Source organism: Misgurnus anguillicaudatus, chromosome 12, assembly GCF_027580225.2.
Source record: "Misgurnus anguillicaudatus chromosome 12, ASM2758022v2, whole genome shotgun sequence".
In the NCBI taxonomy this organism is placed as follows: Eukaryota; Metazoa; Chordata; class Actinopteri; order Cypriniformes; family Cobitidae; genus Misgurnus; species Misgurnus anguillicaudatus.
In genome coordinates this window covers 30,747,931-30,761,493 of record NC_073348.2, presented here as the reverse complement: position 1 = coordinate 30,761,493, position 13,563 = coordinate 30,747,931, and the positions used below count along the sequence as shown (strand labels likewise).

General features: G+C 40.3%; 1 protein-coding gene across 4 annotated transcripts in view; it reads left to right on the top strand.

Moving 5' to 3' along the window:
- Window positions 1-13,563, top strand: part of robo3 (roundabout, axon guidance receptor, homolog 3 (Drosophila)) — a 179,780-nt gene that overhangs the window by 154,630 nt on the left and 11,587 nt on the right. For all 4 annotated transcript variants that reach the window (XM_055208237.2, XM_055208240.2, XM_055208239.2 and 1 more), the window contains 6 exons: window positions 2,915-3,086; window positions 4,699-4,904; window positions 8,936-9,017; window positions 9,301-9,469; window positions 13,126-13,292; window positions 13,381-13,502. In XM_055208237.2, coding sequence (XP_055064212.2) covers window positions 2,915-3,086; window positions 4,699-4,904; window positions 8,936-9,017; window positions 9,301-9,469; window positions 13,126-13,292; window positions 13,381-13,502 — 918 coding nt within the window. The remainder of the gene's footprint in view (window positions 1-2,914; window positions 3,087-4,698; window positions 4,905-8,935; window positions 9,018-9,300; window positions 9,470-13,125; window positions 13,293-13,380; window positions 13,503-13,563) is intronic.

Genomic DNA, 13,563 nt, shown 5'->3' with positions numbered 1-13,563 from the left:
ACTGACGTCAGAGGTATTCAAGCCAATCACAACCAACAGATTAGCTGGCCAATCAGGGACACGGGGCTTTTCAAATCGATGAGTTTTGTACAAAATCAATGCGTTTGAGGAAGGCAGAATATCAGGAGGTACAAAAATGGACGGTATGTGGAAAATAATGTGTTTTTTATCCATAAACCACGCAAACACAAAATATAACACTTTATTTATTTATTTTTGGTTGTTCAAATACCGTGAGGTTGAGTAAATAATGATAAAGTTTTAATTTTTGTGTGAACTGTCCCTTTAAGGATTGTGAAACAGCAAAGGTGCCTATACAGCCTGGAAATCTGAAGGATTTATTTTTCATTATCCAGCTGATCTCACATCGAGCATGGGTTTCTCGGAAAGCTCTTTTGCTCACAAAACTGTCCGTATGTGTGTCTGTCTGTCTGTTGTCATATAGAATTACATGTATATAATAAAAATGTCTGTTTTTTGATAGAAAAGTGATCTTGCACATCTTGCTGTGTGTGTGAGAAAAGATGAAATGTGTATTTATGTAATCGAATCTATATTAATGTAAATTAAATGACTTGAAGGGGACATCATCCATAGGCTAAAAAGAAGAAAAAAATTAGGAATATTTTAAAGGGATAGTTCATTTTAAAATGAAAATTCTGTCATCATTTACTCATCCTCATGTTGTTCTAAACCTGTATGCATTTCTTTTTTCTGATGAACACAAAAGAAGATATTTTGAGAAATGATGGTAAACACACAGCAGTAAGTGACCCTAGACTTCCATAGTAGGAATATATAGAAAATATAATGGAATTTAATGAGTACCGTCAACTGTGTGCGTATGAAATGTTTCATAGTCATTTATAGACGGTTTCATCGGACGCACGAGATACACGTCTGGATCCGAACTTTACTTCCGCTTTCGTTTTTTTAATGGTCTGACTAGTTGCTAAACTCTTGAACAAATGCCTCGTCGAAAATAACAAATGTTTTGGTTTCCCAGGTAATCTATGTGTTGTTTTTTTGCTTGTTATATAAATAAACTTTGTTTAAAGTAATATGTGGTTATTTATTATTAGCGGAGTTTACCGTAAGTTACGTGCGGACCGCGACACCCGCTTGTTTATGTTGTTACTGCTGAAACCATCTATCACAATACTTCCAAAATATTTTTTTCCTACAATGGAAGTCTAGGGTCACTTACTGCTGTGTGTTTACCATCATTTATCAGGGTATCTTCTTTTGTGTTCATCAGGGGGAGGAGGTTCATGCAGGTTTGCAGCAGCATGGGGATGAGTGAATGATGACGGAATTTTCATTTTTAAAGTGAACTATCCCTTTAAGGAAGTCTACAGCGTGTTAGTTTATTAATGCAAATGCCATTCAGCTAGCAAAGGGACTTGTGTTCAAATTTAATATCGTTTTTAATAAACTAATCTATATTGCATCTGCATTTGACAGCAAGTGATCGCAATGCATTTTAAACTCACGAAAAAGAATACTGTCATCATTTTTATTCAATGGTGAAGTTGCATTCAAGTCAAAGGAGCCACATACTCTCTTTCTTCCAATGAGCGTTATGCCTCTCAAAGCGTCGAAAAAAAATAGAGAGATAAATACTAAGAGACAAGCTATTCAAGGGATGAAAATGAACTCTGGGATTTCTGCAGGAGCTTGTGTGTGTACGTTTCCACAAGTCAGGGGAATACAACTCATCCCTGGGCCCTGTAAGACATTCATGTCTCTATTAATAAACCCAGCAAAAATGAAGATATAAGCCTCTGGTTGTTCTAAAGAGCTCGGAGGAAGGAAGCCAGTTCCTTTATTCCTCCCACTTTCCTCTCTTCTATCCCCAAAAAGTCGAATGTGTCATAGGCCAGAGGTGAGCATATATCTGCTGTACCGCGGGTCGTGAACTGGTTAATCTCGTCTCTGTTCTTTGTTTATGTTGGTGTGCTTGTATGTGTGGTCGCTGTCTGAGGTCAGCAGATATATAACAGAACTAAATAGGTCCGGTCAGAGCCAGAGGGCTGCAGTGAGGGGGGGATGTGAGAAAAGGGTTTGGATGGGGTCAGATTATCCCAAAAAATGAAACAGTGACACACACTGCCCAGTGTGAACAATGGGGCATCTGTCAGCGTTGCAGCCTCATCCAAGAGGAAGGCTCCTTATGATCCATCACCCTTGTCTTTTGTATATCAGACCCCTTCCCTCCCTTAAACACCAGCTGAGATGATGACACAGCTATTGTTTGGCCCATGTGTGGACTCTTACACCAGCCGCGTTTGAGGCGTCAAATTCGCGTCTACCGCATCTAGTTTGCCACTTAAACATTTTGAGTTTACTCGCTTCATTCGTGCGTGAGAAATTCTAGTCATTGAGACATTCACGGGGAAATTCGCGTCATGGGAGGGGCTTCTGCAACTCCGCTCGCTTCCTATAATCACGACACTACTAGAACAAGCTACTGATTGGTTAATGCAGCACGATTTTCCGCCAAAGGTCAGATTTTTCAACTTGCGCATTTCCCGCGGCAACGTTGAATTCGCGCCATTCGCACGAACTAGACGCGCGGATGAGGCGGATTCGCGTCTACCGCGCCGCGCTAAGCGCCTCATTCGTGACGCGAGACCTCCAGACGCACGTCATTGCGTCTTCACATTGACTTAACATTGAAATCACTCGTGCGTGACGCCTCTACCACGGCTGGTGTGAACGCAGCATTAGCCATCAATATCACATTAAATGTACAGTGATGTTTTATTTATACAACCACAAATGTGTCCTGTGAAGTTCTTGACTATCAGTGATGAAAGAGATACTGGTAACACTTTACAATTAGTCCATTAGCTATTTGAACTAACCACTACTAACTGTTTGATGTCTTAACATTATTTGTCGGTTTGTACAGGTCTTAATGTTCCCCAGCCAGCCTCCATCACAGTCGGGTCGTTTCTCTGTGTCGCTGAGCGGCGAATTGACCATTACAGACGTGCACAGTGAGGATTCTGGGTACTACATATGTCAGGCCATCAGCGTGGCGGGCAGCATCTTAACAAAAGCTCTGCTAGAAGTGGAAAGCAGTAAGTGAATTTCATTAACCTTTTTTTTTTTAGAAAACACACACACACACATTTGTACAGTCGTCCTCGCCCAGCTCTTTCAAATGCTATTTTAATATCAATCTAACTACATTAAAGGTCCAGAACTGTACATGTAATTGAATTATTTCAGCGAGGCGTTATCACAAAGATTCGGGTTACATTTGTTATTTGCGTTTGAACAAATTGACGCTTTGCCCCGCGTAGCAAAACAATCAAAAGCCTTCAAAGCCTCCCCAAATTAAAAATGTCTGCCTTTGCAAATGAAAGGAACAGCAGGAAGTGTCGACGACGTAATCATAAAGGACAGGACGCAGCAGTCATATGCAAATAACCACAGGAACATATGCAGACTCCGTCATGCTTCCGGTAACAAGATAAACTGTTTATGTGCACCCCACGCGTGTACCAAACAGAGAAGAACCTTCACCAATATTAGTCCAATATTAGCACAATCCCTATGAAATGTAATCCTGTTTACCAGAAACCCGTGGCCTTTACGATGGACGACCCTGATGGATACGGGAGCGAGCATCATCTGACTGATGTTTGCTGCAATGTACTGATGTAATACATAATAATGTGATCTATTGAAGGGCACACATACTTATATATGTATGTACTTCACAGGGTCACTGCAGCAAGGACATGTTTTTAAATGAATCTCGCGCCTTTCTAGGAAAACAACACGGTTTGTTTAAGTGATACAGCTTTCTGACCTCACAGCCTTTACCTTTCTTACTGCGAATGGGAGAAAATGCCAGAGATGTAGACTGATTCTTGTTATTTCGAATGAGAATGCGACGGTAACAGAATTGTCAATTATTTATGTCTAGACTTTTCCCTGGGTTGGTAAATAGACAACACTCTTCAGCTCCATGGCAAGAACGAATAAATTATTTATACAAACATGTGCAATCACAACGGAAATACTGTAGCCTTGTTATTATTTCGCATTGTCATGTAAAATGCACTGTCATGCATTAAAGCACCACTGTTTATGATTTCATAAAGATAATGTCAGCTTTACCAACAAACAACTAGTAAATATAATATAGTTAGTTTGAATGCAAGTAATTCTATTATAGCATATTGCAACGTGGAAATTGCATGCTTGGAAAATAAATCCCTCTTTGTGCGGCTATGCAATAGCATCTTAAATTTTTTTTACAGCAGCACTACAATAAGGCTCAATGAAATGATACCCAGAGGCTTGTGGCATTGATCAAATTATGAATCAGTTATTCTGTCGCATTAGCGGCGCATTCAGACTGTAATTCGAAAAGTGGCCAGTCAAACTAATTTGCACATTCAGTGAATTCAATGATTTGGTTTTTGCTGATGGCACAGATGAGTTAAGCCATGCATTTCAAATAATTTTTCAGGCAACATTAAATTAAAATAAATACAGAATTGTTTGGCAGCTCACTTGTGTACAGGTTACCGGTATGCTAATGTTATATTTTACTTTGTGAATCTTATTTAGCATAATGCATGTGTCTTTTTCAAGTGTCATTTAATCGAGTGGTTGAGATGGTGGTTACATGCTAATTTGGCTCTCGTGCCCCACGCCTCTCCCATTTTTTCACCCCAGCCCCATCTGACCGGATCCCCCCCATCATCCGCCAAGGCCCGGCCAATCAGACGCTCGCACCAGGCGCCACTGCTCAATTGCAGTGCCACGTGATGGGCAACCCTCTTCCCAGCATCCAATGGGAGCGAGATGGGCAGAGAATCCTGGGCAACGACGATCGCATTAGCCTAATGGAAAACGGCACTTTGCAAATCACAGCCCTGCAGGTACTTCACTTGAGATTATGTTTAAGTGTGCTTGTAAGTGTATGTGTTGCTTTAATTCTCAAAAATGCTAATACCCGTGGGGTATTAACATATGGTTATTCCCGTCATAGGCAGATCTATGCGCTGACAGACACCATATGCTGAATTTCCACCGCATTCTGTATGTGTTACAGTCACACGCATGTCCTACGTCTTGTCAAACACGGCTCTGTGATGTTTAGACACCGATGATGGCTGTATACTATTATCGGTTGCAAGGGCATATAAAGCGCAGTCGAAACATGCATAATTAGCAAATCAATTGTAATATTTGCTCGGTGGACGCTTTCTGGGTGACCCATCTGGTCATGCGAGAGTTGTGCACGGCGGTAAAACCGGTAATTAGGATCGTAATGGGAATGCTGCGTGCGGATAGTGTGCGTTAATGCATGCTAGCATAATGAAATTCATTGCTCGGGGGTCTGGGGTTGTGTGTCTGATGGTGGGTTTCACCTGAGACCGCACATTTCAGAGCTGATGTGTTAATTGATTGTACATGGGACTGATTAACAGTTACTCATGCCTTCATTAAATGCACTTTCTGCTATAGAGTAGAGATCTTTATGTGCTACTCTCAGCAAGCTTACAAGGTGATCCCTATTGCATTGTTTGTACCCTTGATGCTCATCTACACAGTAGCTTTGTTGGAAACCACTGCATGCCAATAGACAAATGTTAAAGAGAATTAAAATCATCATTTACTCACCCTCATGTTGTTACAAACTTGTATAAATGTCTTTGTTCTGCTGAACACAAAGGAAGATACTTTGAGGAATGTTTGTAACCAAACTATTCAGAAAAAATACTATTAAAGTCAATGGACAGCCGTGTTTATCATAGCAGATTTTTAATGTAATATTTCAGTTTGTGTTTATTTGGCCTTACTGTACATAAAATGCTTTGATCAGATGGACATTCGAATGTTTTTGGCTCTAGTATTGGCTCAGTATTTGCTGTTCTGCGGCCTCCTTTGGCCCCCTTTAGTCCGCTATTAGCCCGGCCTGATGGCAAAGCACAAGGGGCACGGAGACCGGGGTTTGCACAGATGGTAGCATGTGAGCTTGTGAGAAAAAGATAGAGAAGGAAAGTACTGAAGAGCTGCCATTATACCAGGAAGGTCGCCAGAAACCGTTGGCTTTTAACTGTGCCCAGCGTGAGAGAGGAAAAGTGGGAGAAGTGTGGAAATAAATGCATAAATAAGTTGGTTAAACTAACGGATATTTCCCGGAGCTAGTTGAAAAATGATCAGTGAATATTTTGCTTCCTTTCTCTTTGTTGGCTCATACATTTTTAACTGTGTGTTTAGCTGCCAAGGCTGCCATCCATGATTAATCGGCAGATGCCCGGACGCTTACCTCTCCGAGCGTGCCCAATGAGAAACAGCACAGTAGGGGTTAACCAATAAGATTTTCTGTGTGAGATTCAGAAGTGTCCAAAATAATTCTCTACAATAAACTTCTGTACTGCCTGAGGATATAAAGTCAGTTTTTAGTGCAAGGGTTCACGCTCAGTGATGACACTTTCTGTTTTATTCCCTCAATATCTGCTATGTATGTCAACAAAAAAGTTTTATTTATGCCAGCGTGCACTTAAAAATGAGATTAAGGACAAAACAGACGCATCACATTCGAGGTCACGTTGTTTGCATGTGTGGATCTCGATGAGTCAAATCCTCAGACGTGTCATTGGTGGCCCTGAGCTGTCAGCACTATTAGATCGCTGTCGCGGAGAGAAATCCTCTACTACAACTCACACTGTCGTAAGCAATTTCAGCCCGACTTCTCCCTTCGGCCCTGTGGTTAAAATTTAATGCTCTCGGCCTATTCGCTGCTCACTGTTTCTTACACATCCATTACGCCCATGCTAAGTCAACTGTAAGAAGTCTTAATAAATACATTTATAGACAAAAGTTCAGTCAAATACACAGTCAGTATCCTGCATTGGTTTTATGATTTACAGAGAAATATTATTAGGAAGAGATCTGACTATATTTCTTGTCATGAAAAAAAACGTTTAATACAAGATTCACAGGTTGCTTGACTCAATACTGAGATTATTAATTATTTAATAGAGAACGAGGCATTATCATGTTGCTAAGCTAAACACACAAATACAATGCTAAGCAGGATAAATATTGGGTTTTATTTATGCTATATTTTATTTATACTTTCAGCAAAATAAGTATGTTTACAATCAACATTTCTCTTCACCCATCCGCCGTCGAGTTTCTTATTAAGTTTATTGCAATGCATTATGGGAATGCTCTCTCTGTGATGGATACATGTAATACTGCCTTACAATGTGGCCAAAATAGGCATCATGGGACTGCATAAATATTCTGCCTTCCCTTTGGAGCAATTTTTGGCATTGTGAACGTGCATGTGATGCCATAAAATAAGTTTGGCAGGTTCAAAAACAAAGCCATAATTCTGTCCTCCTATTTCTAACTTAAATAGTTTTAGGATAAATGGTAACACTTCAGTATCGGGAGCACATATTTATTAAACTCCGATTTTACTGCTTTAAGTACATTTAAGTGAAGGTATGGGTTAGATTATAGGATAAAGAGCAGTGTTGAGGGAAGTTACTTTTAAAACTACTGCATTTCAATATTAAGTTACTCCCCAAAAAAGTAAATAATTGCGTTAATAAAGTAATGCTTAGGGTACTTTTAAGTTACTTTTGCGTTACTTTTTCTCACTTGGCTGAGACTTGATCTTTTTCAGGCCTTGCAGGTGGCTTTTATGACTGAGAAGTTCTGCATTTAGAAATTGCATATTTCTATCACAAAAATGTCAAGCTCTGGCCTGCCATCTCCATTTCTGACTGAAACTTTCCTGCATAGAGTGCGCATAGTGTGTAAATCTACGTTAATACGTTCAGTTTTTTACATCGAATTAATTAAACTGAAAAGTATGGAGCCTCTAAGGGGACATGGAGCAAAAATTAAATAAAGTTTAGTTTTGCGTGCGCACGTGAAACTTTCGCTTTCAAGTGCACAAGCGATAGTTTCACGTGCGCACCCGATAGTTTCACGCGCGCACCCGATAGTTTCACGTGCGCACCCGATAGTTTCACGTGCACACATGATAGTTACACGTGACCACACGAAACTAAACTTTAGATTGTTTTTTCTCCAATGTCATCTTAGGGGCTCGGTACAAAAGTAATTTGTGTTACATTTATAAAGTAATGCGTTACTTTACTCGTTACTTCAGAAAAGTAATATTATTACATAATGCACTTTACTTGTTATGCATTGCCCCCAACACTGATAAAGAGTATGCTCATGCATGAATTAGTACTAATAAATTATTAATACGGTAGTAATAATTGACAATCTGTTAAAAGTGAGAATAGGTCCCCATACGTTCAGTTTTTTACATCGAATTAATTAAACTGAAAAGTATGGAGCCCCTAATGGGACATGGAGCAAAAATGAAAAAAGTTTAGTTATGCGTGCGTATGTGAAACTATTGCGTGCGCACGTGAAACTTTCGCTTTCACGTGCGCAAGCGATAGTTTCACGTGCGCACGCGATAGTTACACGTGACCACACGAAACTAAACTTAAGATTGTTTTTTCTCCAATGTCACCTTAGGGGCTCGGTACTAAAGTAATTCGTGTTACATTTATAAAGTAATGCGTTTCTTTACTCGTTACTTCAGAAAAGTAATATTATTACATAATGCACGTTACTTGTAATGCATTACCCCCAACACTGATAAAGAGTATGGTCATGCATGAATAAGTACTAATAAACAGCTAATACGGTAGTAATAATTGACAATCTGTTAAAAGTGAGAATAGGTCCCCATACTAAGGTGTTACGAAAAAATGATCGGTCCTTTTTTGTTGTCAAATAATAGGGAATTTTGGAGATTTCTTTCTCGTTTGTCAAGATTTTTTCACGCTGTGCCGAGTAGGCTGCAGCAATGCATTGTGCTTTACTTTATCCATACAAATGCTGACCCTGAGACTGCTGTTGCTAGGAAACGGACTCTGGGGCCTACACCTGTGTAGCATCCAGTTCGAGTGGAGAGACGAGCTGGAGTGGCGTAGTCACAGTGAAAGGTAACAACACACACATACACAAGAGCTTCATCATCACCTTCACAAGCTACAGCTTATCATTTTTAAACCGTAAAATTGGCAAAGGAAACTGTTTCCTTGCTCAGCAAATATACAAGTGCATTTGTTTGGAGTTGTGCTGATCTGTTTAATATTGATCTCTGTTATAAATCTAAACCGCATGTTCTTCGGATAGCAAATAAAACGTAGCTCATACCAAACACGATGACAACTTGCACTATTATCAGTAGATGAATGCTAATATTCTGATCTTCTTCATCTCTAGAAAGCGGAGGTCTTTCAATACCCCCGGTTTCAGAGCCCTACCAGCTACCCGGTCCGCCCCAGAAGCCCGTCGTGACCGACGTGACCCGAAACAGCGTGACTTTGACCTGGCAGCCGAACGCACACGAGGGCGGTGCGGCTGTCACCTCTTACATCATCGAAGCCTTTAGGTAAGTCTATGTCTGGTGAATGATCATATTTGCACAGTGTATTGCGACCTCTCCTTTCTCTGTTTGTTCTCTTCCCCGGATAACATTGGCTCTCGCCAGAGGCAGTCTCAGAGATCCATTCTTCATTTTTTATTAATTCAGTGTCACTGTCGTAGCGCTGCTGGTCAGCCGTGACACGCGGGGTAATACCACCCCGTGGCTGCCCTGTCCCTGACCCCTTCCTACAGTCTGATGCTCCTCACAGTCATGCAAGGGCAGCTACATCCTCCGCTTACATCTCACATCCTGGCTGCTACAGGAATCACTTCCCTCGGGCTGCAACTTGCTGCCAGGGAGCTAAATTAATAGCAGCTGTCCTGAGGTTCAAGAAATAAATTGTTGAATTTTTACATATTCTGCTCGCTTGTAATACACTTTATTAACCCTATTTCTAACAAGCTGTTTTTGTTACTGTACCCTTAAGACTTCTGTCTGTTTCAGTCTCTTTAGCAAAGGCACATTAATGAGATAACATGGACAGCCTTCTGTTAATATATTCATTAAGGCAACAAACAGAAGCAATTCCAAATGTGCAAATTGGAATAGTTTGTAATAATACCTTAAAAATATATGTAAAGTCAAAAGGTTGTAAGTGCAACGTTTAGTAATATTAATGTAATATATTTATTTATTAGGCTTTATTCTATATTTATAGCCTAGACTTGCCCCTTTCCAGAAAAAGTTAACCTTCACTAAGCATTGAACGTTAAAGGGACACTCCACTCCAACTTTTATCGGGCTAAGTACACAATGTAAGTTTTAAAATAGAAAAATATCAAAACTTTTTGGTTATTTTTTAGCGCAATGCTAATGGTCTAATCAGATTCAATGGATTATGCTAAGCTATGCTAAAAGTGTTAGCGCCAGACCCGGAGATCATGGAATATGAATGGATTCCAAAACTGTAAAAATCAAATGTTTAACTCTAGGGGAGCTGGAAAATAAGAATATTTTCAAAAAAAGTGGAGTGTCTCTTTAAAGAGGTATTTTTATAAAAATATAGCAATCTGTTCCCTTTAACTCTTATAGCCCCCCTTACCTAAAAAATGCATTTTTAAATGTGTTCCTAGCAGAAAATGAGTTGCCAGTGTGTGTGCAGAAACATCCTGTTATTATACAAATCCATCTATTATTCTTTATGTCATCTCTTTTAAACCGCTGTTTTTGGTGATCCCCTATCAATGTGATGTCACATTGATTACACCCCAACCATAACCGCTCACAGAGTCCGCCTTATGAGGGTGTAGTTCAACCTTTTGCCAGAGACACATGTTTTGATGTAGTCCAAAGCACACGTGTAAGCGCTGTAAACCATACTTTGCATACGGGGAGGGGAACAGAAGCTTTATTTGCATTTAAAGAAACACACACAAAAACGGCATGTTTTTCATTGCAGCCACTGATGGCATGTACAACATCATATATCGAAAAATCCGTGGTGTATTTCGAGCTAAAACTTTACAGACACATTCTGAGGATACAGAGACTATTTTAAAGGTGCAGTGTGTACATTTTTGCGGCATCTAGTGGTGAGGTTGCAAATTGCAACCAACAGCTTAGTTCACAGCTCCCCCTTGCTTTTGAAACGCATAGAGAAGCTGCGGTAGCCAACACAGGACAAACATGTCATCATTGGAGACAACTAAATTAAAAAGTTTGTCCATTAAGGGCTTCTGTAGAAACATGGCGGCACAAAATGGCGACTTACATGTACGGTGGCCTTCGGTGTATGTGGATAAAAACGTCTCATTCTAAGGTAATAAAAACATAACAGGATCTTTATACACCCCTGATAATATAGTTTTGTATATTATTTTGCATTTCTGTCAAGAGATCCTTCTAAAACGTACACACTGCACCTTTAATATGGCTTCAAAAAACAGGTTAGGGGCCCTTTAAATTTCATCTACTTTTGCTGAAGTGGTTTTGGGTCAGTCCTCCACAGTTCGTTCTTTCTGTGCGGCCATGGAAAGTAAGCTTGAGAAATCAGTTTGCTCTGAGAATTCAGGGGGTCTCAGTATGACATGGTAATGTATTCAAATCTAGTCCACATAGACACCCCTCTAAGCTATTATAAACTGGTTGAAATAGTGCTAGCGCTAATTACAGAAGCAAGGTCCTGCGGTCCTTAGAGGCAGGGCGTACGGCTATTTAGCAATGGAGATTTTGTGTGCCACACACACATTGTTATACTTACTGTATTTTATATACAAAGACTGGATCGCTCTCCTCTTCCTTGCCCCCCTGGGTAAGAGCTAACATGCCCCCACATCCTTAAAATTGATTCTTTATAGAGTGCCATGGTGTTTGCTATTAAATTTCCTTCCCTGGGGCGCTGTGGAATATGGAGGGGAGGTGCGGTAAGAGTCAGGTTTAGGCTTTTGACACCTTTGTATGCAAATCCGGGTTAACCGTTCATTGCATTCTGCATTTTGAGATATTTTGATAGAAGTGCACATGTAGGTATTTGTGTACAAATAGGGGTAAAGTCTCGTCCAATCACGTTCGTGCTGTAACAAAGGGATTTGTCTCCATCTCAGCTGATAGCAAAGTGACCTTGGATTTATCGCTGCTATCGGAAGGGCTGCTGAAGGAATATTTACGAGGTTCCCAACGTTTACGGCTCAGCCTAATTGCGCAGGTCGGCTTTTATTGGCTATGTGTCTGCGGCAGGACTCGCCACCGGGGAAACATAAACCTTGAACACGGTGCACGTGACGACCATCTAAACAAGTATGATGGTTACCCGCAGACGAGTGGAGAGAAATATCCCAAAGGCCTCTGGTACAGGCAGATGTCTCCACTTAACATTCATTGTTTATTAAAGGGGGGATGTGTTATTACGAGTTTAGCCCACCTGTACACCACTGGCTCATGACAGCAAAGTGTCCTGAGAATAATTGTTTGCTTTCTCATTAAAGAAGAATGATTTTTTTGATGTGCAATGAGGCTTTGTCTGTTATGAATGATTGTTTGTGTTGCCAGATTGGCAGACACTTTTAAGCAAAGCAAAGCATATATATATTTTTTGGCATGTTTCCTTAAAACAAACCCATAACCTTTAGCGCTTTCATTATTTTTGGATCCTCATGTTCCAACTTTCATTGTACGAGACAGGCATTCTTTTCCTGTTGTGCTTTTTTATTTTTGGGTGAAATATTTAAATCATTGTTTTAAAGTTTCCAGAATCAAGAATGCAGCAAAGTTTTTGGTTCATATACTTTGATATTACAGACTAGGATCCAATGTTTTATTTATTTGCTGCATGCAAGAGCATTATAATAATGCAATACTGTAAATAAACCTACAGCATAGCTGTAAACCTCAGTCTATGCATCTCACGCACCAAAGGGAAAGAAAAGCAGTGATGGTTTGCATCATAGTGGAGCTGGGTCATTAAACAGGCACATATAATGACAAGTGCCCATAACCGTCCCTGACATTGACTTTGCTGTTAAACCCCCCCTTCCTGTAAAGCCATAAAACAGCTTCGAAACAAATGTAGCACATAATATTGCCGTATTGATGGACCGCATAGAGAATTAATTGCTGGTGTAAATGTGATACAATGCAGAATGATTTTCATTTGCTGATCAATGATGTCGTTTATTTTTCAGTCAATCAGCAGGCAGTACATGGCAGACGGTCGCAGATTTGGTGAAACTAGAGAAGCACACGGTAACCGGGCTATCTCCGAATACCATTTACCTCTTTATTGTGCGGGCAGTCAACGCGTATGGCCTGAGTGACCCCAGCCCAATTTCAGAGCCCGTACGCACACAAGGTCTGTATACATTTATTACTCCACATTTATTATGTAGAGACTTTGATCATATATCTAAAATATTAATATTATACGTGTTTTGGTGCAGACGTGAGTCCGACAGGTCAAGGTGTGGACCACAGACAGGTTCAGAGGGAGCTTGGAGAGATGTCCATACAGCTTCACGACCCAGCGCTCCTGACTGCATCCAGCGTTAAGATCAGCTGGAACGTGAGTACATGCGACACATCTGATTTCGGCGTGAACCTCTCATCATCCTCACGACCTTATC